Source organism: Gopherus evgoodei, chromosome 5 (assembly GCF_007399415.2).
Source record: "Gopherus evgoodei ecotype Sinaloan lineage chromosome 5, rGopEvg1_v1.p, whole genome shotgun sequence".
Taxonomy (NCBI): domain Eukaryota; kingdom Metazoa; phylum Chordata; order Testudines; family Testudinidae; genus Gopherus; species Gopherus evgoodei.
The window spans coordinates 47,136,508-47,162,713 of NC_044326.1; the positions used below are offsets into that span (position 1 = coordinate 47,136,508).

Consider the following 26,206-nt stretch of genomic DNA (forward strand, 5'->3'; position numbering starts at 1 on the left):
AAAACCCCTAGCCCCTTTTGTCCGCTGAAGGGGGACAGGGCTGGAGCAATTTTAAGGTGGTACCTATGCTCCATCGTGCGTAGGACCCAGCGACCTAAAAGTAACTGGGGCCATGCCAGGAGAAAGCGGGATCAGGATCCCGTCCTGCGACTGGTACACCGCCCTCCGGTGAACCTTGGAAGGTCCGTCTTTGGTCCCAGTGGTAATTGCGAGGGACCTCGACTTTGGCTTTTTAGGGGGCCTGACGTTTGTCTGCGACCACCTTGGCCTTGCCGTTTTCCAGAGTTCTGCCTCTGGCTAGGCACAGAGTATGGCGGCTGGGGCCATAAAGGCCTGCGTTTGGTCGCAGGCGTATACATGCTGAGACGCATTAGGACCCTATTGTCCAGCAGGCTTCGCAGTCTGGGGCTGTCTCTGCCGCGAAGATGCCTTTACCAACAAAGGGTAAATTCTTTCCCCCGTCCTCCAAGACGGCAGCGAACTCTAGGTGGGAGGTTCGAGGGAGAAACTCCTCCACCCAGGTGCTATAATTATCGCAGCTAAGCAAGGCTTGTTGCTTCGCACCCCAGAGGTGCAGGGCCCCTGCAGAGTACACCTTGCATTCGCCAAGGCTCTTTCCGCTTCGGGGCTGGCGCCCGCTGGCCATGATATCAGGATCGTGGTCCTGAGCATAAAATCCGCGCATATGGGGTGACACGGATGCGTGTCCGGACGGCCATGGAGGTACTAAAAGAGGGCACGGGCCGAGTCCCTGACTCACTCGGACCTTGCCCAACTCGGCACCGGGGACCGGCATCGGGAGGCGTATCGGTACCTGGAACGAGATCCAGACCCGCAACCAGAACGGTGTCGGGAGGTCGACCGAGATCTCGAGGCTCGGAGAAGAGCTACAGGAGTCAAGGTACCTGCCCCGGTGCCAGATGTCGGAACGGTGCCGATAGCGGGTCGGCGAACGGGATACCGACCGGTGCAGCGAGTGTGACCAGTACCGAGGAAAACAGTACCGGGACTGCCAGTGGTGTCCGGCGTGCCGGCGGGACCGTGATCATGGACGGTGCCGCTCTGCTGTACTGACAGGGGACAGTCCCTTGAAGAGACTGTATTACCCGTACCGGCGGTGCCCGGGTCAGGCAGCACTGACTCCGTCATGGCACTGAGAGCCCTCGCCGTTGGTAACATCTCCGGCGCGCAGGGAACAGCAGGCTCAACCACAGTGCGTACTGGGGAGCTGTCAGGCACCGGATTCGACGGCCCTCGTGGGGCCGGGATCCACGGTACCGAGGTCATCAGAGCTTCGGTAGGTGCCGGTGCCGGGAGAACCGAGTTATATAAGCCGTCTGGCTGGGGTGCCGTCAGCACTGAAGCAGCGGGAGTAATACGCTCAACCACGGCGCGTGCCGGGGAGCCGTCGGGCACCGGATTCGATAGCCCTTGTGGGACAGGAATCGACGGCGCCGATGGAAGCAGCCGGAACAGGAGCTCAACCACGGCGCGTGCCTGGGAGCCGTCAGGCACCGGATTCTACGGCCCTTGCGGGACCGGGATCGACGGTGCCGACGTCATCGGTGCTGCAGCAGGTGTCGGTGCCGGGCGATCCGACTTAAACTAGCCCTCTGGCCACGGTGCCGTTGGCACGGAAGCAGCCGGAAAATTAGCTCGACCACGGCGCGTGCCGGGGAGCCGTCAGGCACCGGATACTACGGCCCTTTTGGGACCGGGATCGACGGTGCCGACGTCATCGGTGCCGCAGCAGGTGTCGGTGCCGGGCGATCCGACGTAGACGAGCTCTCTGGCTGCGGTGCCGTTGGCACGGAAGCAGCCGGAGCAATACGCTCAACCACGGCGCGTGCCGGGGAGCCGTCAGGCACCGGATCCTACGGCCCTTGTGGGACCGGGATCGACGGTGCCGACGCCATCGGTGCCGCAGCAGGTGTCGGTGCCGGGCGATCCGACGTAGACGAGCCCTCTGGCTGCGGTGCCGTTGGCACGGAAGCAGCCGGAGCAATACGCTCAACCACGGCGCGCGCCGGGGAGCCGTCAGGCACCGGATTCTACGGCCCGTGGGACCGGGATCGACGGTGCCGACGCCATCGGTGCCGCAGCAGGTGTCGGTGCCGGGCGATCCGACGTAGACGAGCCCTCTGGCTGCGGTGCCGCTGGCACGGAAGCAGCAGGAGCAATACGCTCAACCACGGCGCGTGCCGGGGAGCCATCAGGCACCGGATTCCACGGCCCTTGTGGGACCGGGATCGACGGTGACGACGTCATCGGTGCCGTAGCAGGCGTCAGCGCCGGGCGATCCGACTAGACGAGCTCTCTGGCTGCGGTGCCGCTGGCACGGAAGCAGCAGGAGCAATACGCTCAACCACGGCGTGTGCCGGGGAGCCGTCAGGCACCGGATTCTACGGCCCTTATGGGACCGGGATCGACGGTGACGACGTCATCGGTGCCGTAGTAGGTGTCGGCGCCGGGCGATCCGACTAGACGAGCTCTCTGGCTGCGGTGCCGCTGGCACGGAAGCAGCAGGAGCAATACGCTCAACCACGGCGCGTGCCGGGGAGCCGTCAGGCACCGGATTCTACGGCCCTCGTGGGACCGGGATCGACGGTGCCGACGTCGTCGGTGCCGGGCGAGCCATCTTAGACGAGCTGTCTAGCTGTGGTGCAGCTGGCACAGAAGCAGCAGGAGCAGTAAGCTCTACCACGGCGCGAGCCGGGGAGCTGCCAGTCACCGGATTCCCTGGTCCTGGGGGACTGGAATCGACGGAGCCGAAGTCATCGGTGCCTCTGCAGGCCGGATAACGCAACTGAGGCGAGCTCTCTGGCTGCGATGCAGGTGGCACGGAAGTAGCGGGAGCAGGGGGCTCAACCACGGCACGTGCCGGGGAGCCGCCAGGCACCAGCAGGAATCGTAGACTCTCTCGACCTCGGAAGAAGGGAACGGTGCCGAGTCGACATCGGTGCCGGCGACGGTCGGTGCCGAAAGGCCTTGGTGGTACCGGCGGGGTCCGGTGCCGAGGAGGCGCTTCTGCCCGCCGCTTGAACATCGCTCCGCGCCCAAGGTGGAGGGGCAAGTGAAAGTCCCGCACCTTTTTGTTCTCGGCTTAAAAGCCTTGCAAATGGGGCACTTATCTGTCAAGTGTGATTCCCTGAGGCACTTCAAACAGGAGTCATGTAGGTCTCTCTTCGGCCGCGGCTTCTGGCAAGCCGGGCCCCTTTTGAAAACCCGGTGAGCCATTCATGGCTCCGGCACTGGGCTCATGGAAGGGGCTACTTCCTGAACCCCGCTAACTAAACTAACCATGTTAGCAAAGAAACACGTATAACCATACAAATATATATATAAAAGTGTTATAACTGCATAATTATATACGAGAAAACGAGTAGCTAGGGAAGTGGAGGTCAGCTAAGCCGCGCTCCACTGTTCCAACGACCGACACGGGCGGTAAGAAGGAACTGAGGAGCGGGTGGGCCGGCAGGAGTATATATGGAGCGCCATGGTGGCGCCACTCTAGGGGGCGACCTGCCGGCCCACTGAGTTGCTAGGGTAAAAGTTTTCCGACGAATGTGCACGCGCGGCGCGTACACCTAACTGGAATGGATATGAGCAATCACTCGAAGAAGAAGCGGAGATTTCAACCAACTCAGAGAAATAGTAGGCTAGGTCCCACGGAAAGACCAATTAGAAAGAAAACAAGATGAAGGGGGCTGGCAGTTCCTAAAAGATGTAATACTAGAGGCTCGACATGAAGCTATTCCAATACAGAGGAAAGATAAGAAGAGCCACAGGAGGCCAATGTGGCTGCACAAGGAGCTTTTTAGCTATCGAAGGGATACATACAGGAAAAGGAAGGAGGGGCATGTCACCAAGGAAGTATACATGGGAATAGCACAAGTATGTAGAGACAAAAACAGAAAAGACAAGGCACAGAATGAGTTACATCTGTCAAGGAATGCTAGAGACAACAAGAGGGGGTTCTTCAGATATGTCAGACAAAAAAGAATGATCAGGGATGGTGTGGGTCCATTGCTCAATGGAGAAGGTGAACTGGTAAGGGAAGATGATAGGAACACAGAGCTGCTCAATGCCTACTTTGCCTCAGTCTTCTCACAAAAAAATAACCTGACCAGATGGCTATAAAAATTACCAAAGGGGAAGGGATGCAGATCAGGATAAGTAAAGAGCATGTTTTCAGTTTTCAAAAGGTTGTCACAAGGAGGAGAGAGAAAAAAATTCTTTTTAACCTCTGAGGATACGACTAGAAGCATTGGGTTTAATTGTAGCAAAGGAGGTTTAGATCAGACATTAGGAAAAACTTCCTAACTGTCAGGGTGGTTAAACACTGAAATAAATTGCCTAGGGAGGTTGTGGAATCTTCATCATTGGAGATTTTTAAGAGCAGGTTAAACAAACACCTGTCAGGGATAGTGTAGATAATACTTAGTCCTGCCATGAGTGCAGGGGTCTGGACTAGATGACCTCTTGAGGTCCCTTCCAGTCCTATGATTCTATGTACACGGGCTATACAGATGGTCATCTAGTCAGTGTGTAAACTGGACATATGGGCATTTGCTAATATGCTGAAAAATCAGACCTAGAAAGCTTTGGACATCTAAAAATGCAGCCAAAGCATCTGAAAATTGCTTCAGCTCTCAAGTGTTTTCCTTATGCTGTTTCTCTTCTTTGATCTGAGATTTCTCTTCCATCTCATTTCTTGTTCATCTGTTTCTTCTTTCATCATGAGGAAAATTCTAGACTACCAGAACTGTAGCATCCTCTGTTAGGAAACCGGGAGAAAAAGAATAGTGAAAGGCATAAAGACTTCACCCCTTACATCTCTTTTATTTATTATTTTTGTCTTCTCTGCTGAAAACATGAATTCTAGCTTTCAGTTCTTCCAGTTCAGCTCCCTTTGTTCAGTATAGTAATTTCTCTTTCAGATTAGAAGATAAGACCAAGATTGATACTAGGAAGGGACATGAAGTATAGAGACAAAATTAGGAGGCTCCCAGCTAGAAAAGACCACAATTAAGAACCATCTGGTGACTCTACACTAATTTGCAGGTTTCCAGTCCCTAATAACTTTTGGAGAGCATCTTTCAGGGATTCCTATAAGAGTGTGCAGGACCCCGCTGGCAGGAAGAATGTCAAAATGAACCCTTCTGAGGATCCTAGTGGAGAAAATATCTGAGACAATACTTCAGGGGACCTTCTTCTTGAGTAATAATGACTGTCTTTCTCAAGCTCTTTACTATCTTTACCCCACATGTTTGATTCCTACTTGCTCTCTTCCAGTGATGCGTTAGTGTTGGTGATGCTTTTGTGGTAATCAGTGCCTTCTTTCTGAATTCCTGAGAATTGAAAAGCACTGAGGTAGAGAGATATTGTCCCTATTTTATAGAGGAGAAGGCTGAGGTGCAGAGACATGGTATGACTCACCTGTAGTCTCTTGGAAGTTATGTTACAGAATCTGAGATGGAAACCTGTATCACTAAAGAGTTTGTGATGAGAATCAAGGGTTGGTATCGTTGTCTTTTAAAGGCTCTACATCTACCAGCCTCCATCGAAGAAGCATTGAGGACATCCCCATACTTCAGCTCTCAGGTCTTTTTTAATCTAGCTGGTTCCAGAATGAAAAAGAGAGAGTGATTTCTATAGTTCTCTTCCTTTCTTCTGGAGCTAAGGCGCATGCACTAGAAGGTGACCTCTGACTCCGCAACAGGTGTTGAACTACTAAGTTTGCCTTCAGATCCCATGCTTCTGCTCTTAGACCTCTCCTTCCTGTGGTGAAATGTATTCCCCTGGGTTGGGAAAAGGCCTTTCATTATATTTTCACTTCACTGTTCTCCCCTGGATACTATGCAAAATCAGATTGGACAGGGCAGTCAATATCTGGCTGGCCCCTAAGGTCTGTGGACATGTTTGAAAGTTTTCCTGCATCCTTTTACTGTGGAAGTAGCTCCATTTGTTACTAAAACCTCATCTTTGCATGTTGAATAATTAAGTTTGATAACTTCCATTCTTAGAGTTTTTCACCTGACAAAATGTTGTTTCGTTTGTCTAGAAATTCATAATTGATTTTGGACTTCCATGTTAATAAGCCCATGATTCTGCCAACCCTCTACCCAAATCCTTCCTCTCCCCTTGAGAAGAAACTACACATTGTGAATGCAGGGAGAACCATTTAGTTTTACCTACTTCATATGCAGCCCTTCTGAAATACAAAGATAGTTTGTCCATTTCTAACACCCTAGGTAGAGTCTCTAGCTACTATGACACCAACAGTCATTGATTAAACACTTGTGAACAAATGGGCTTAACTCCACCTATGCCACTGAGAGACCACTCTAACCTCCTGCGCAGGGTGGGACTAAAGTCCCCAGGCTAAAAATCTGCAAAGCTATAGTCAGTTCCTTACAAATGTTTCTCACTTTCCCATGTGTTTATAGATAGCAGAGGCAGACTTAATACTTAACATATTCCAAGTCACCTTTCACATAAACCCACCTTCCCTTATAGGACTGCTTAATATGTCTACTTATAGTCTGGAATTTTCCAAAGGATGCAAGAAGGAAGGGACAAATAACAAAGGGAAATTACTCACTGGTCATTACATTTGTTGAGTTGCCCCTCAACCCATCCTGCATCCTATTTTGGCTGAATTGATGGAATCTGTCCTTATCCTTTGCCATTCAAAGTACTGGCAACCCCTCTAGCTTTGTGTAATCTACAGACTTGATCAGTATGCTCTGTTTACCGATATCCAGATAATTAATAAATATGTTAACACCAGATCCTGAACAGATTCTTGTAGAACCCCTCTCAAGAGCTCCTTCCAATCTGACATCATTCCATTAATAGTTAATTCATTGTTTGCAGTTGTTTAACCAATATGTATCCACTTAATGGTAGTTCTGCTGAGCCTGCATTTCTCCAGTTTATTTATCAGAATGTCATGTGGGACCGTGTCAAAAGCCAAGTCCAAATATATTATGTCCAACACATTTCCCCTATCCACCAAATCAGTTACTCTATCAAAGAAGGAAATCAAGCTCTATTGGCATGATTTGTTCTTAGTAAATCCATGCTGGCTGCTAGTTAATACCTGTGCATCCTCCAGGTATTTGCAAATTAAATGTTTTATACATTGTTCTAGTAGCTTTCCAGATATCAAGGTCAGGATGACTGGTCTATAGTTCCCAGGTCCTCCTTTTCCCCCTTTTTAAAGATGGGCAGTACATAAGCCATTCTCCAGTTTTCTGGGACTTCTCCTGTCATCCATGAGTTTGCATCCATTATTTCCAGTGACTCTGACGGGTTTTTTTCCAGCTAATTCCTTCAGCAACCTGGGGTGAATAGCATCAGGCCCCACTGACTTGAATTCATTCAAATTGGTCAGAAGTTCTCTAACTTATGTTCCCTTTCAGTCTTTTCTTTTCCAGACTAAACAAAAAAGATACATGTGAAAGTGAAGACACACCGCTATCTCGATATAACGCCACCCAATATAACACACATTTGGATATAACGCGGTAAAGCATTGCTTCAGGGGGGGCGGGGCTGCGCACTCCACTGGATCAAAGCAAGTTCAGTATAACACGGTTTCACCTATAACGTGGTAAGATTTTTTGGCTTCCAAGGACTGCGTTATATCGAGGTAGAGATGTATTTACAAATGCCCATATACCACGTCACTTAAAATCAAGCTCTCTAATGATTATCCAGAATATTCAGAAAGTATAGATAGCCTAGAACAATAACATCAGTATGTCAATTTTGTGGCAACCTCGGACTGAGGATGCTAGAGCACTCTCACAGCATCTCAGCAGTCTTGTTCAGCTGCCTGAACTCCTCGACTCCCACCAGAATCTTTATCCTATATCACAGTGTGCTCACTAAAACATCCCTCATCTGCATCATACAATCTGAATAGATGGCTTACCTCTTTCACTTTCCTCCATCAGTAGCCCTATTAGAGTTGCCAGGTGTCTGGTTTTTGACTGGAATGCCAGGTCAAAAAGGGACCCTGGTGGCTCTGGCCAGCATTGCCTACCAGGCCATTAAAAGTCTGGTCAGCGGAGCTGCAGGGCTAAGGCAGGCTAGTCTTTATCTGTCCTGGCACTGTGCTGAGACCCGGAAGCAGCGAACAGGTCTGGCTGCTAGGCAGGGGAGCTACAGGGCTACACGTGCTGCCCCCTGAACACCATCTCCATGTTCCCATTGGCAGGAAACTGCAGCCAATGGGAGCTGGGGGGTGGTGGTGCATGCGGGCAAAAGCAGCGTGTAGAGCCACCTGGCCCCCACCCCATCTAGGAGCTGGACCTGCTGGCTGCTTCCGGGGCACAGCACGAACCCAGGACAGGCAGGAGCCTGCCTTAGCCCCACTGTGACACTGACCAGGAGCCACCCAAGGGAAGCCCATGCCCTAATCCCAAGCTCCAACCCACTGCCCCAGCCCTGAGCCCCTCCCAAACCCGGAGCCCCGTCCTGTACCCCAAACCCTTCATCCCTGGCCCCACCACAGAACCTGCAGCCCCAGCCGGAGCCCTCACTGTGCGCCGTACTCTAACCCCCTGCCCTAGCTCAGACCCCCTTCCCTACACCCTGAAAGTTTCATCCTTGGCCCCACCCCAGAGCCCATACTCCCAGCCCAGAGCCCATACCCCCTCCTGCATCCCAACCCACTGCTTCAACCTGCAGCCCCTTCCACACTTCAAATCCCTTTCCCCACCCCCCTAGCCTGGAGCTCCCTCCTGCATTCCAAATCCCTCCTGCCCCATCCTAGAACCCACATTCTGAGCCCAGAGCCTGTACCCCCTGCTGCATCTCAACCCCCTGCCTTTACCCACAGCCCCCTACCACACCCCATCTCGGAGCCCCCTTCTGCATCCTGAACTCCTCATTTCCGGCCCCACCTCAGAGCCGACACATCCAATTAGAGCCCTCACCCTCTCCCGCATCCCAACCTGCCCTAGCCCAGTGAAAGTGAGTGAGGGTGGGTGAAAGCGAGCCACCGACGGAGGGGGAATGTAGTGGAGTGGCCCTCAGGGAAGGAGCGGGGACAGGGCGTGGGGCCTCAGGGAAGGTGTGGAGCTAGGATGCTTGGTTTTGTGTGATTAGGAAATTGGCAATCTTAAGCCTTATCCTAGCAGCTGAAGCTCTCCTAAGGAATTTGATCCCAGTATTTGTGGCCCTTCCATTTTCTCCTCCTAAATACTAGAACCTTTCTACATCTCCCAAACATTCGCACAGCTGCCACAACTCTCCTTCTCCTTATCTGAAAGATGCATAACACAGCTACCAAACCAACTGTCCTCCTGGAGCAGTGGTTCTCAACCTGTTGCCCATGGGCCACTTGCAGCCCAATCTGCACACAGCTGAGGCCCATGTGACATCCTCAGGGCCATATAAGTAGTACTGGATGTGGCCCACATACAATGGTAAATAGGTTGAGAATCACTGTGAGATATCTCTCCAACTTCACCCGATCACCCACCCGATTGCCACTGCCCTCTCATAGTCCTCTATATACTGATGAGCTAACATACCCCTGAAAAATAAAGGAGTGTAAGGATTAGTATGGTATATACCCTTCCCCAAACTGAAAGGGCAGTCAAACTGATAATACAAATACATGATACTAATGTCACATAAACTGTAGCAAATCAAGTAAGTATCAGCTCATATGGATGTACAAAAAATGTGAACTGAATTTATTTTAAAACCAATTTTATCTCCATACCAGTGCATAGAATGTACTAAATTATGAAAAAGGCATGATTTCTTTCCCACAATTTGAATAAAAATCTTTAGATTGCATATGTTGGTTTAGTTTAGATTGCATATGTTGGTTTAGTTCTAGAAATAGTACATAAAAATGGAATAGCGTAATGTTTTTGGTATTTATTAGTGTAATCTTGGACATTATTATTTTTCAAGGAAGGTAATACGGTACTTTTCAGAGTTTGTATTTGTTTTACTTACTTACCATAGTGGAAGGCTTTTAGTGGAAACCAAAACAGAATAACTGAGTGGAAGAGGCCATTTAAACAATGAACCCAGAAAACCTAAGGGAAAACAAAAATCCATGAGAACCATTTGCGATAAACTAGCTCTGTGAACCATGACCTTCTTTTTATCTTTAAGTTAGAATCACAAAAGGTATTTTTGTCCAGCCACCACTGTGAACTGATATAACTGACAGGCACTTTCTGCCTCTTAACCCTTTATGGGACATATGTTTGTTTTTATGTTTCAAAAAAAAGATGCTTACTGTCACTTTTAAATTTCACAATTATTAGTAAAAATTTAAAATATATACAAAACAGTATTTTGACTATGATGAAAAATATGCAACAAAACAGACAACTACAAACGTTATTACATTTCTTAGATGATGCACTAAAAATTACTTCAGCATTTGGGTTTCATTTTACCTTTCTCACATGATACACAATTTGGATAAAAGGACAGTTAAACCCAAATTTCTTTACAAACTAGTCTATGTATTTTAGATACAAAATAAAATACAAATTGAAATTAAAAAGCATCTTTCTTGGATTTCTTCTTACTGCATAATTTATAATAAACTTTCCATAATGCTTTCTTATTTGACATGAGACAAGTTATTAAACTTGAAAACTGTTACATTTGTGCTAAATTACTCTAATTTTACTACAAAATTTATTATCATTTGTGAAAGACAAATACTGTTCATAGGAACTGTGCTGTATTTATAAGTATAAATGTAATACTGGTGCTTTCTATAGCATATTGTAGATATGTACGAAAGACTTGATCAAACTATCGAGAAAAATGGATTTTGAACTCTTGTATCCTTCAGGACAATAATCATGTTTTATCATTAGAAATGCTTTTTACAAACATAATATTTATTGTACAAAACTGACATGTATTAATAGTTTTAAGTTGTTCAAACAATAGAAATTAAGTTGCCTGCCTCACAAAATTTTCCACTATGTCTCAAAGTCCTTTGTTATCTTACCCTGCTACATTGGGGTGTATGATCCAATTTATGCTCCAATACTTTGCACATTTGAACTTGTGTTACTCATTAACCTTTGTCTCCCCTTCTTATCATGTCATTACCACAATATTTTATTTGACAGAAAGCATAGGTGGGTGCAAGAAAAATTTGTTCTACTTTCCCATTTTCCTGACCAATACTTATTGTCACAGGCTAATCCTTTAACCTCTGTCTTGACCTCATAACCCCTGACCCTTTTAACCATAATAAACTTATGCATCATCATTCAGTGCAACAATGATTCCAATTCTTCCACACTCAAAACCCACACCAACTGTTCTGCTTATAGTTAAGTATTTTGTAGACATTCACTCATTAACATTGCAAAGACTTGCAAGGGATATAGCCACACAATTTCCATGAGAGCTGTGTGTTTAAGTCCTGGACAACCCTGAACACTGAAGGGTTACATAAGAAATAAAATTACAGATTTTCATTTTTTTTTCTGTGAAACACATCATATATAGACATAACTGACCTAATTTAAATGTCTTTCTGGATTAATTAACTGAAAATTCAGGAGGCATTACTTAGCATGTCAAGTGATTTTTCATAACTTTTACCAGGATTCTTTTTGGTTTTGGCCAATTTAGTTATAAGTCTCAAATAATGCACCGACCATTACAGTATGTGAAAAGAGAGTAATAATATCAAAGAATATAATTCCCATATACATACATGAATGTTTTAGAATTCTATTACTACTAGTCTCACATTAAGGTGATAACACAACCATACTAATGGATCATGTGACCAAACCCCAATACTTACATATATTTTTAAAAGAGTTACAATGAGATAGTGGACTCCCTACAAATATTTCCTATCAATCACTTTCAGTTTTGGTCAGGGGGAGAAAAAAGGAAGAGTAAGAGGAGAAAATTCTCACATACTTGTCCTAACAAAGACTGCTTAGAACTTAATGTTACATTATATATAGTATATATAGAATAAATCCATTGACTTAAACAGAGCTATGCCAATTTACATCAGCTGGGGATCTGACCATGTTACATTATATCATACAGTATATATTACCAAGTATATGGAGACATTGCTAATCATTAATTGAGAACTTAGATGTCCCTATCTTTAATAATGGTTACCCCAATGTATGCTTAAACTATCTGAGATTTCCTAAACATACATACATATGTATACACACACACACGCGCGCGCGTATATATAAAAATCAAATCGGCATAACAACCGAATTTGAGTTTTCAGATTTGTGCTAGTCTATGGCATACATAATACACACTTATTATTTACTGACTTTGTAAGTAAAAATTTCATTATATTCATAAAATTACAGTTTCAAAGATTATTTCAATTTGATTTTTTAATTTATATTATTTTGCCATCTGCGTAAATCTGCAAGAAACTGTATTTATTTTAAAACCAAGTCCAACTTTCATTTTCAATTTAAAAAAAATACAATACAGACACGATGTATTTTCCACCAATATTATCCTTAGATCTCTTTGAACCTAACTCCAAACACACAATTTAAATTCCTTGTTAAAACAGGTCTAGTATGTTTTTTTTCACAGCTCAGAATTAATGACGAATGGTGTAAGGCTCCTCCGCCTACCAATTTAATGACAGCTTTTATTGTCCTTTGCTCTACTTCTCCACATGGGTCAGTAATCCATTTCCACACAACAGTTCAAGTACATATGATTTGAGGACAAAAAAGGACAAATCACTTCTGCCTGAAGGAGACAGCTTTATTACTAGCAGACAAAAACAAACAGTTTTTTAAAATAATGTTTGCCAGTATATAAAAAACTGGATAAATATGATTTGTGCTTTTCATAGACAATGATTTCCCATCTCTGAAGACTGATGGGAATATTAAAAAACAACCCTTCATTTTTAACTTTATGAGAATATATGGCACAGGAATAAAATGGACATCCACCCTGCATTACATTTAAGTTTGCTCTACTTTTAATGCAATTATCTTCTACCTTTGTGTTAAAGTCCAGGGCATTTTGAGAAGTCTTGTATAATTCTGGATATTTCAGCATATTTTCCTTTTGGCAGGATCTCTCAAATATTCCAAGAGTCAGCGGTGGCATAGCTGTAAATATCTAACATATAAATCAAAAAATGTATTTCAGAGCTTGAGAACTAAAAACTTCATAAAGAATCAAGAGACTTTAATAAAAATTGTTAAACAAAATAGGAATTAAATGCATTAAAAACCTCAAACCTTACCACATTGTAAAGACCTATACACCATCTTTCAAAAAGAATTTGTCCAGAAAAGCCGTTAACAAAAGCAAACCAGATCTGAAAAGAAAGAGAGATATGTGACTTAGATGTTCTACAAAGAGTTTTAAAATACATTTTAGCTCTGCTTTATTAAAGGGATGTTTTTAGGACATTTGCTAAATAGGTCTAAATATTTTAACATTTTTCAACCCTGAAAATTACTGATAAATCTCAATAGATATTTTGTTCCCAGCAGTATGAAGGTAATGACTAGTCACGTATGTTAGCAATTCTGTTTCTTTGACTAAATCTGAACCTGTTTCTAAAAGAAAGCCAGTTTCAGAAACACTATTGCCTCACATAGTATGAGACTAATTCATGTAACTGTGTTTATATCTACAGCTAAAATGTAACTTTCTTATGAATAATAGTAAAGAACATAACACACTGAAATATTTTATTCAAATACTTTTGCCCTATAATTCTGTACCTAAGCCCTGATTTTGCACTACAAACGGCATGGATAGATCCTTTTTCCTGCATGGCGCTCATTGCACAACCAGACTTTACAGCAGAAAAATCATGAATTGAACCTTACTTGAAAGTACTTTAGAGTACTGGAGAGGAGTACTTTAGAAAACTGTTCTCACATTAGTATTATGCCTTACTGCACATGGATTCACATGAAGTTAGATTCTTTCGGGTATAATTCTGCCATTCTTAATTTAGCTGGTACTTTACTCAGTACAGGGGTACTCATTGAATAAGGTACTGGCCAACATAAGTAAGGAAATGAAGAATCAGGTGCTGATGGAATTTGGAGCTTTTCATTTATTATATCACATACAATTTAAAATATAAAGTAACAGTAAAAATTAAGTGTGATTTCAATAATATTTCTATTCATAATTTAAGGCTCTCTATTTTATGAAAAGGTCAGAAAAATAACCTAATAAATGTTTGGCAACTTATAATATTAACATATTTACTATTTTAAATATAAAACATTATATTAAATTTAATGAGAAAACAAAACAAAAGCCAACTTTCTGAATCGGTACAGATAGCGAATCAGCAGTAAGATTAATAAAAAAGCTTGACATGTTGGTCAAGTGAATTTTAGAAGCAGTGTTGCCACACTTCACGTTTCATTTAACCTCATTATGGAAGCATGAATTGCTACAAATTTACCATTTATCAATATGTACCCAGGCTGGCCTCCAGATGACCAGTTCCTGTGAACAAACTGGTCTTTTATCATGAGAGGAGGGAATGCTTGAACACATAAAAACAACTATGTGATTCATGAGATGGAAAAGAAAACAAAGTAGCAACTATTAGCATACAAAAAATGAAATGTAATTAATCTCAAAATTGTGAACCATTCAGCAAAGAAATTCAGACTAAACACATTTAACACATTTACTTGTTGTGGCCAGATATTGAAACAATATGGGACACGAAAATCATACCATAGGATAAACTATGGACTGTTTTAATACTGAAATTCCTTGCTTTTGTTAATTATATTAATTAATGTCCTTAAACTCAGTTTGCTATTTATATGGTTAATGTTTCAACCTATTGCTTGAAAAAAAGCAAACCAACCAACCCATAGCTGAACAACAGTGTATAACTGACAAGCCAGATTTTAATAATATTTGTTATGTAGCCTGACAAGGGAGTGACGGGGACCCACACATGTGAAAAGGAGCTCATTTCTAGTTCAGGCCCATCTTCTTAAAAAGGAACTTTAGATAGCGTTAACATACATCTGTATTTTCCTGGACATGTCAGGCTTTTCAGTTCTTAAATCGCTGTCTTACCTAAAATTTAAAAATTCCTCTCAGGAAAATACAGACGTATGGTAACCCTATTGGTACAAAAAATACATACTGTGGCACATCCTTTAAATCAGAACTTTTTATAGGGAACCGGTTGTTAAGTCCTTCTCCTTTATTACTTCCAACTGATGAGTCCCCAGCTTATAACAAAAATTCTTGTTATTAATCCCTAAAGGCATGACCTTGCACTTTTCACTATTAAATTTCATCCTATTACTATTACTCCGGTTTACAAGGTCATCCAGATCTTCCTGTATGATATTCTTCTCTGTATTGGCAATACCTCCCAGATTTGTGTCATCCACAAACTTTATTAGCACATTCCCACTTTTTGTGCCAAGGTCAGTAATAAAAAGATTAAATAAGATTGGTCCCAAAACTGATCCCTGAGGAATTCCACTAGTAACCTCCTTCTAGCCAGACAGTTCATCTTTCAGTATGACCTGTTGTAGTCTCCCCTTTAACTAGTTCCTTATCCACCTTTCAATGTTCATATTGATCCTCATCTTTTCCAATTTAACTAATAATTCCCCATGTGGAACAGTATCAAATGCCTTACTGAATTCGAGGTAAATTAGATCCACTGTGTTTCCTTTGTCTAAAAAAAATCTGTTACTTTCTCAAAGAATGAGATCAGGTTGGTTTGGCATGATCTACCTTTTGTAAAACCATGTTGTGTTTTGTCCCAATTACCATTGACCTCAATGTCCTTAACTACTTTCTCCTTCAAAATTTTTTCCAAGACCTTGCACACTACAGATGTCAAACTAACAGGCCTGTAGTTACCTGGATCACTTTTTTTCCCTTTCTTAAAAATAGGAACTATGTTAGCAGTTCTCCAGTCATATAGTACAACTCCTGAGTTTACAGATTCATTAAAAATCCTTGCTAATGGTCTTGCAATTTCATGTGCCAGTTCCTTTAATATTTTTGGATGAAGATTATCTGGGCTCCCCGATTTAGTCCCATTAAGTTGTTTGACTTTGGCTTCCAGCTCAGATGTGGTAATAACTACCTCCTCATTTCCATTTGTCATCCTACCATTATCCCTAAGCTCCTCATTAGCTTCATTAAAGAGTGAGACAAAGTATTTATTTAGATATTGGGCCATGCCTAGATTATCCTTAACCTCCACTCCATCCTCAGTGTTTAGCAGTCCCACTTCTTTCTTTGTTTTCTTCTTATTCATATGGCTATAGAACCTTTCACTATTGGTTTTAATTCCCTTTGCAAGGTCCAACTCTACATGGCTTTTGGCCTTTCTCACTTTATCCCTACGTGTTCTGACCTCAATAAGGTAGCTTTCCTTGTTGATCCCTTCCATCTTGCACTCCTTGTAGACTTTCTTTTTCTTAATCACCTTTCTGAGATGCTTGCTCATCCAGCTTGGTCTACAACTCCTGCCTATGAATTTTTCCCCCTTTCTTGGGATGCAGGTTTCTGATAGTTTCTGAAACTTTGACAAAGTAATTCCAGGCCTCCTACGCCCTTAGATCCACAAGTTCTTCAGTCCAATCCACTTCCCTAACTAATTTCCTTAATTTTTTTAAAGTTAGCCCTTTTGAAATCAAAAACTCTAGTCACAGATCTATTTTTGTTTATCCTTCCATTTAGTTTGAACTGAATTAACTCATGATTGCTCGAACCAACGTTGTCCCCTACAATTATTTCTTCTATGAGGTCTTCACTACCAAAACCAAATCTAAAATAGCATCCCCTCTTGTTAGTTCAACTATTTGGTGAAGGAATCCATCAGTTATTGCATCCAGGAAAATCTGACCTCCATTATTATTACTAGCACTTGTGCTCCAGTCTATATCTGGGAAGTTAAAGTCTCCCATGATCACACAATTCCCATTAGTATTTACTTCATTAAAAACATTAAAGAGGTCTTTATCCATATCCAAATCAGATCCAGGTGGTCTATATCACACCCAAAGCACTATCCCAGGGGAGGATCTAGTAGCTTTCTTCCCCAATGTGACTTTTGCTCAGACAGACTCCGTCTTATCCATTCCATCACTTCTTATTTCTTTACAGCCTACCTCATCATTGATATACAATGCTGCTCCACCATGTTTCTGTTATCCCTATATATCTGGTTTAACTTCCTGCACCAGTAACTTTAGTTCCTCCATTTTGTTACCTAGGCTCCTCGCATTGGTGTACAAACATCTTAATTTTTGCTGTTTGGCTTCACTCACATTCTTTACCTGATTAGGCATAGTCATTCTACCACCAGTGTCACCTGTTAGACTGGTATCTACACTACCCTTCCTCCTTATGTCCATTCTCCTACCCACGGCTGTATCCCTTCTTACTTTGTTTTCTTCCCTCTCAATGTTAAAATCCAGCGTGGAGATTACCTGGACATCTCCCAACCATCTTCCCCAAATTCCTAGTTTGAAGCTCTCTTAATCAGTTGTGCCAGTCTCCATCCTAGAAGTCTATTTTCCTCCCTACTCAGGTGAAGTCCATCCTGAGAGAACAGTCCTCTGTCCATGAATGCCTCCCAGTGGCCATACATCCCAAAGCCCTCCTTTTAGCACACTGCCTGAGCCATCTGTTGATCATCGTAATCTTGTCACACCTTTGTTGCCCTTCTCTAGGAACAGGCGGAATCCCACTGAAAATCACCTGAGCCTTGATTTCCTTGAGTGTCTTCTCCAGCCTGGCATAGTCTCTCTTGATATGTTCCAGCAAGAATCTAGCCGTATCATTTGTTCCCACATGAAGGTCAATCAGTGGATTCTTTCCCACTCCCATTAGAATCCTCTTCAGCCTCAGGTCCACATCCCATATCTTAGCACCTGGCAGACAGCATACCCTTCTGTTCTCTGGATCAGCTTTGGTTGCAGGCCTGTCTATTCTTCTCAGTAAGGAGTCCCCAATCATGTAGACCTGCCTTTTCCTGGTGATGGTGCAATTCTCCAGTCTATTCCCTGTTCCCTCTGGCTGAAGTCCTCTTGATTTCTGTTCTCCCTTGCAATCCTTTGCAACCCACCCTGTATTCTCCTGAGACTCATATTTGGTGTTTTTATCTCTATTGACTCTTCCCCTCTTCCTACAGAACTAGCTGCTTTTCTCTTCTTCTTTGCCCTCCCACCTTCAGTGACCACCTGCTGTGCCCCTTCTTCATTTTCCAACTCTGCAAATCTGTTCCTGAGCTCTATTTCTCCTTCACTAGCCTGTCTTTTCCTCTGCCTGGTTCTCTTAGTCACATGCTTCCACTGTCCACAAGTACATCAATACCCCGATATAATGTGACTGATATAACATGAATTCGGATATAACATGGTAAAGCAGTGGCCCGGGGGGCCTGCACACGTGGGAAGATCAAAGCAAGTTCGATATAATGCAGTTTCACCTATAACGCAGTAAGATTTTTTGGCTCCCAAGGACAGTGTTATATCGGGGTACAGGTGTAGTCACTGAGATCTGTGCTCTCCATGCCTGATCAGTACAACAAACTGAAAAGAGAGATTGAAGCCTAGTAGTTGTCCTGGCTAGAGACATTCAGTGATGTATTTTTCTGTCTATTAATTCACAATATTGACATTAGCCATTAACATTGGCAAAAAGTGTGTGGCAAAAGTTGTGTATATGGGAATTAATCTAAAGATCATCCTATCTCATGTACAGCTTCATTATGTATTTTTTTAAAATTACATATTTATAATTAAAAACAAATATATAGTGTATTTCAAAGTTAGTTTTAAATATTAAACAAAAATTCCTGTCATTGTTAAACAAAAATATATAAACAATGAATTTTCAAATTAAGACTTGAGAACTGCACATTTCTAGTACAAATCAGCAATTAATTTTCTCTAGACTAAGAGATATGATAAATAGAGCTCTGCGTGGAAACAAAGTTTGCATCCGCATCTGATCTGTGATCAGCAAACATGGTCCGCGATATCAAATGGATATCTGCAGATTTGCAGGGCTCTAAATATAAAATTTGGATCCGCATCCATCCATGAATCTGGTTCACAGATATCTGCATCAACTGATATAAAGTGTCTATCAGCAGATTCGTAGGGCTCTATACATACAACTAATGTACCTATTAGGTTAAGATTTTCAAATTTTTATGCTTAAAGTTAAACATCTAAATATATGTTCTGATTTTGATGAGGAGCAACCGCAAGTGCCAAAGAACCTTGAGTGCTTCACTTTGCAACTGTAACATTTTTAGCATATTTTACGATTGGAAAATTGTAGACAAGACTATTTAATTTTTTCATTATAATTTTTCTTTCTGACCTTTTTTTTCAAAGCTCCTGAATTTTTCACTCTGTTCTTTTTGTTATATTTTCTTCAAAATAGAATATAAATCCAATTAAGTTTATGGAAATGTTACAAAGTAAAATTCTAAGATTAAAAATCCCCAGCAGCTGCACTATTTGTGACAAGCTCCATCAAAAAGAAACAGGTTTTGCTTTTTTTAAAAAAGCAGAAATTAAGGTAAATTTTCAAACCTAGAGGGTCAAATCTTAGGCATCTAATTTAAGTGGTCTGATTTTTGCAGCTGATGACCATCTGCAGTTCTTACTAAATAAGGATTTTTATTTAAAATGTAATACCACTCAACATTTTATTAAAATAGTATTAATTAGTATCTTATGTATGTAAGAAAAATAACCCAAACAAACTGGCCATGCTTTGGAATGGACAAACTTGTTTTTCCTAATTTTGAACCCACACAAACATTGTGAATTCAGAAGTTTGAATCAAATATAAGCATCACTGGGTTTCTATTTCATTTAAGGGAAAATGTGATGAAAGGTACAGAAAGAGAAACAATGAAAAATAAAGAAAGGTTGTGGAAAAAGGAGGACGGGGAGAGGCAGAAATCCTAATTAAAAAATTCTCTCTACAACAATCCATACAAGAATTATGTTAAAAGAATGCTTGGGTTGCAAACCTAAGCACTGTAAAGTCATGAAATGCCAAATTTAAAGTTGCACCATGAAAGTGCAAATATCCCTAACAATATGTGTATATATTATCATTAGAGCTCAGTGGGAAACATTTCCCATATCCTGCAAAAGTTGTTGAGATTTTTGAAATTCTCCCATTCTCCATCTGGATGAAACTGGGAGCTTTTGGAATTTTTCATGAAAAACAAGAGAGAGAGAGATAGGATATGTCTACATTTCAAGCTCAAGTAGACATACCAACACTAGATCTGAGCTAGCATGCAAAAAATAGAAATCCTGCATGCACAAGTGGTGGTGGTTGGAAGGGCTAGCCACCCCAAGTACATATGTAGTATCTTGGATGGGTATGTACTTGATGTGGCTAATGTCTTTGCTACTACAACTACACTCTGTTTTTAGCACGCTAGCTTGATCACAGTAAGTGTGGGTATATCTCAAGTTGGAACTTATACCTCCAGTTCGAAGTGTAAATGTACCCTTAGAGAAGCAGACCCCAGAAAAGTCAACAGGTTGGTAGATAGGTAGTCTCTTGGGGCACAGACCACTATACCTCAAATCCTCACTATGCCCGATTTGGAGCAGATAGGAAAATAATAATTTGTTATACAGAGATAATTTTAACAGGAAAAGTGCAATAGTAATACCCAAATGTAAATGAAAAAGTTTTGCACTGAGAATATATTTTTTCATAACAAAATCAAATGAAATCCAATTTAAAACAAAGTATGCCATTCATTATTAATAAGAAATATTTACCTTGAGTGATAATTCTGAAATTATTTTTAAACTCCCTTAGAAAATCATGCAATATCTTTGAACACTTAAGAAAAACTTTACAAATAAAGAGTTTGAAAAACTAATATTGGATATAGTGTACCATTACCTCAATAATATAAAGGACTATATTCTTGTAGAAACAGTACAAGATGCATTTAGCTATTCTGCTGTAGTTCCAAGCACCATGAACCAACAACAAGTTCGTCAGATATCTGAACTGCAAACAATGAAAAAATTTGTTTAAAAACATGTACATTGATCAGTATTAAATGATATAAAAGTATTCTGTTTTAATATATTTGACAGCATAATGATTTACCTGTGCTATGGAGTAATCCGAAGAATTAGCTGCCTGTAGCCCTTCATTTCCACTAATACCAACGCCAACATGTGCTGTCTGTATCATACTAACATCATTTGCTCCATCACCAATTGCCAGTGTTACTACTTTAACCTGTTTTTTTACCATTTCTACTACTTCAGATTTCTGAAGAGGAGACACCCTTTGGGAAAAAAAAAAAGAACAAACCCTGAACATGGAAATTCTGAATGCACATTATGTTATAATATTTTTTGTTCTGCTAAAGGGCAATAAAATAGATTAAATACAGTATTTGATTTTGTCTTTTTACCTCCCTCAAAGAACATTCACAGGATTTTTCAGCAAGGCTAGAGTAGGATTGGGTTTCCCATACATATGCCAAACATCACTAAAATACGTGTTATGAAATGCAGAAATCTGCATTAATATAGCATTAAGGCTGTATAATTAAAATATTAAAAAGTCAGAAAATGTAAAAGAGAAAATCTCAACAGCAGTGTTAACTTTTCATTGTATATTTTATATTTGTTTTAGATATGTTTTATATTTTATTTATATATTTTAATGTGTTTATTTTACAGACAAATAGTAATATAATAAAATCACACATTAAAATAGAAAAACAGGAATAGACAAATAGTAAAAGTGGGCAACATTGCTGAGCTAACAGATGTTGGAATCTTAATTTTACAAAAAAGTCAAGGAATGAAAATTTTAACTATGCAACTATACTGTTTTACTCTTTATTGCATTGCTTTTGCAATTGCTGGCCTCCTCCCGCAGAACAAATTTTTGTACTGAACCAGGAGTCCCACTGTTTTCTGCTGAGCTTTATAATGGGGGCCTTCCAGGAGAGCGTGATGTTTACCTGCTCTTCTCTTCTGGCTGACATACTTGCTATGAGGAAAAGACGGTTACTCACCTTTGTAACTGTTGTTCTTCGAGATGTGTTGCTCATATCCATTCCAGTTAGGTGTACGCGCCGCGCGTGCACATTCGTCGGAAAACTTTTACCCTAGCAACTCAGTGGGCCGGCAGGTCGCCCCCTAGAGTGGCGCCACCATGGCGCTCCATATATACTCCTGCCGGCCCACCCGCTCCTCAGTTCCTTCTTGCCGGCTACTCCGACAGTGGGGAAGGAGGGCGGGTGCGGAATGGATATGAGCAACACATCTCGAAGAACAACAGTTACAAAGGTGAGTAACCGTCTTTTCTTCTTCGAGTGATTGCTCATATCCATTCCAGTTAGGTGAATCCCAAGCCTTACAAAGGCGGTGGGGTCGGAGTGAAATATGGCAGAATAAAACTGCCGAGCCAGAGGCTACAGCCTCCCTTGACTGCTGAACCAGGCATACTGCGAAGCAAAGGTAAGGACCGAGGACCAATGGAGCTTCGCGACAGGTCTCGTGGGTAGAAACACGAGCCAGCAAGGCGGCAGATGAAGCCTGAGCCCTGGTAGAATGCACGGTGATGTGGCTTGGTGAAATATGAGCCAAATCAGAACAAGTGGGGATGTCCGCCATCACCCAAGATGAGATCCTCTGAGAGGAAAACAAGCAAGCCCTCCCTTTGGCCCGCTACCGGGGCAGAGCTGGGGCACCTTAGGAAATGATTCTGTCAGCACAAGATAATGCGAGCACTCCACAGATGTCCAAGGAGTGCAACGGTTATGCCCATTGCGTTGAGCTGTGGGTAACATGAAAGGCCAAAACACCTTAGGGAGGAAAGCTGGGTGCGGTCACAACTGCACCTTGTCTTTGTGGAACCTTCGTAAGAGCTCTGATCTCAGAGACCCGTCTGGCCAAGACTAGGTTGAGGCCCCAGGGCGGGGCTGGGCGGCGCACCCGAGGGTGCAAGCGCTCCAAGCCCTTGAGGGACCTCGAACCCATAGAGCGTGGGACACTGAACGTCCATCTTAGCCTGCTGGAAGGTAGGGACGGCTGCTGAGAGTATCCTCAGCGATGATACCGCCAGATCCTGCCGCTGAAGGCCAGAGGCAGGCCAAATAGAGGGGATCGAGACCTCAGCAGGAGCAAGATCGAGCGTACTGCAGCTGTAAAGGAAACGCTTCCACCTGGCTCGGTACGTTGACCAGGTGGAAGGCTGCCTGTCACCCCAACTCAGGTACGCAGGAGCCACCGTGAGGCGAAGAGGCTGCAGGTCCGAGTGACGAAGCCTGTCATTGCCCTGAGTGATGAGGTCTGGGCTGACAGGCCGAGCAACGTGGTATGTCAGTGCTGCCTGGACCACTCTGGAGTGATCATGATGACGCACGCTCCGCCCCTGCGGAATTTGAGCAGGACGTAACGAACCAGTGGGAACAGCGGGAAGGCATAATGCAGTTGGCCGTTCCACGGTATCAGGAATGCGTCCAAGATCGATTCCGAGGAGAGACCTTGGAAGGAGCAGGACACCTGGCATTTCCTGCACTCGCGGTGAGCGAACAGGTCTGTGTGAGGAACCATTTCCACTTCCGGAAAGCGGGACGCCTCACATGGGGCAGAGTGATGACTCGTAAGACAGGAAAGACCTGCTGAGTCAAAGAGATAAGACGTTCCGAACGCCTGGGAGAAAGGACGTCGCCAGCTCCATCGAGCGGGCCATGCAAAAGACCCGGAAATGGATGGCCTCCTGACAAAAAAGGGGGGAGGACTATGTCCCCCCTGAATGCTTATGAAGCACCTGGCCATTGTGTTGGCTGTAAACACCGAGATACAACGGCCTCGCAGCTGCCGCTGGAACCCCTGGCATGCCAGGCGGACTACTCTGATTTTTGGGGCATTAATGAGGAATGCCAGCTCTCTAGAAGACCGAAGGCCTTAAGCTCGGAGGTGACCATGAGCACTCGAGCAGAGAGATGATGCGTCCGCCGTCAGGGGCAGTGAGGGCTGGGGCGGATGAAACCGCATCCTGTCCACACCAAGGAGGGGGTTAGCCACCACTCTAGGGAGCCTAAGGCGTTCGAGGGAACGGTGACTACCATGACCATTGGCTCCCTGTCCAAGCGGTACGCCGAGGTGGGCCAGACTTGGAGAGGACGGAGGCGGAGCTTGGCGTGTTTGGTTACAAACTTGCGGGCAACCATGGACCCAGGAGACTGAGACAAGAACGAGCTGAGGTCGTTGGGAAAGCCTTCAGACCTCAGATGATTGATGCCATCGCCTAAAACCGCAGTTGCGATAAGCAGGCTCCGGCTAGGTAGGAGACCAAGATAGCCCCTAGGAAGCCCAACCTCTGCGTGGGAACCAGAGTGGATTGCTCTATAGTAATCATCAGGACTTGATCTGTGAATAAGACCGTGACGATGCCCACGGCTGAGTGGGTTGTGTGTCAGAGTCTCCTCGGATAAGCGAATCGTCCCAATACGGAAAAACGCATATCCGACATAGCTACGGTAGGCGGCGACTATGGCCGTAAACCGGGAGTATTCACCGCTGGCTATAAAGCGGAGGCATCTCCCGTGCGGAGGGAAGATGGCATTGCTAAAGTACGCGTCCTTCCTATCCAGGGCGGCATAGTAGCCCCCAGGAGGCAAGGATGGAATAATGGTTCCCAGGGATACCATGCAGAACTTCAACCTTATCCCCAACCGGTTGAGTCCATGCAGGACCAGGGAGGTCTGAGACCTGTGTTCGAGTGGGGAACTAGGGCATAACGGGAGTAAAACCCCTAGCCCCTTTCGTCCGCTGAAGGGGGACAGGGCTGGAGCAATTTAAAGGTGGTACCTATGCTCCATCGTGCGCAGGACCCAGCGATCTAAAAGTAACTGGGGCCATGTCAGGAGAAAGCGGGATCAGGATCCCGTCTTGCGACTGGTACACCGCCCTCCGACGAACCTTGGAAGGTCCGTCTTTGGTCCCAGTGGTAATTGCGAGGGACCTCGACTCTGGCTTTTTAGGGGGCCTGACGTTTGTCTGCAGCCACCTTGGCCTTGCCGTTTTCCAGAGTTCTGCCTCTGGCTAGGCACAGAGTATGGCGGCTGGGGCCATAAAGGCCTGCGTTTGGTCGCAAGCGTATACACGCTGAGACGCATTAGGACCCTATTGTCCAGCAGGCTTCGCAGTCTGGGCTGTCTCTGCCGCGAAGATGCCTGTACCAACAAAGGGTAAATTCTGTCCCCCGTCCTCCAAGACGGCAGCGAACTCTAGGTGGGAGGTTCGAGGGAGAAACTCCTCCACCCAGGTGCTATAATTATCGCAGCTAAGCAAGGCTTGTTGCTTTGTTACCCAGAGGCGCAGGGCCCCTGCAGAGTACACCTTGCATTCGCCAAGGCTCTTTCTGCTTCGGGGCTGGCGCCCGCTGGCCATGATATCAGGATCATGGTCCTGAGCATAAAATCTGCGCATATGGGATGACACGGATGCGTGTCCGGATGGCCATGGAGGTACTAAAAGAAGGCACGGGCCGAGTCTCTGACTCACTCGGACCTTGCCCAACTCGGCACCGGGGACCGGCATCGGGAGGCGTATCGGTACCTGGAACGAGATCCAGACCCGCAACCAGAACGGTGTCGGGAGGTCGACCGAGATCTCGAGGCTCGGAGAAGAGCTACAGGAGTCAAGGTACCTGCCCCGGTGCCAGATGTCGGAACGGTGCCGATAGCGGGTCGGCGAACGGGATACCGACCGGTGCAGCGAGTGTGACCAGTACCGAGGAAAACAGTACCGGGACTGCCAGTGGTGTCCGGCGTGCCGGCGGGACCGTGATCATGGACGGTGCCGCTCTGCTGTACTGACAGGGGACAGTCCCTTGAAGAGACTGTATTACCCGTACCGGCGGTGCCCGGGTCAGGCAGCACTGACTCCGTCATGGCACTGAGAGCCCTCGCCGTTGGTAACATCTCCGGCGCGCAGGGAACAGCAGGCTCAACCACAGTGCGTACTGGGGAGCTGTCAGGCACCGGATTCGACGGCCCTCGTGGGGCCGGGATCCACGGTACCGAGGTCATCAGAGCTTCGGTAGGTGCCGGTGCCGGGAGAACCGAGTTATATAAGCCATCTGGCTGGGGTGCCGTCAGCACTGAAGCAGCGGGAGTAATACGCTCAACCAC

The 26,206-nt window shown here is 44.4% G+C and overlaps 1 protein-coding gene across 5 annotated transcripts in view; it reads right to left on the minus strand.

Moving 5' to 3' along the window:
• ATP8A1 (ATPase phospholipid transporting 8A1) overlaps positions 1–26,206 on the minus strand; it is a 254,637-nt gene that overhangs the window by 57,045 nt on the left and 171,386 nt on the right. For all 5 annotated transcript variants that reach the window (XM_030563157.1, XM_030563155.1, XM_030563159.1 and 2 more), the window contains 5 exons: positions 21,154–21,337; positions 20,941–21,051; positions 13,271–13,345; positions 13,021–13,143; positions 9,989–10,067 (listed from right to left, as the gene is read on the minus strand). In XM_030563157.1, coding sequence (XP_030419017.1) covers positions 9,989–10,067; positions 13,021–13,143; positions 13,271–13,345; positions 20,941–21,051; positions 21,154–21,337 — 572 coding nt within the window. The remainder of the gene's footprint in view (positions 1–9,988; positions 10,068–13,020; positions 13,144–13,270; positions 13,346–20,940; positions 21,052–21,153; positions 21,338–26,206) is intronic.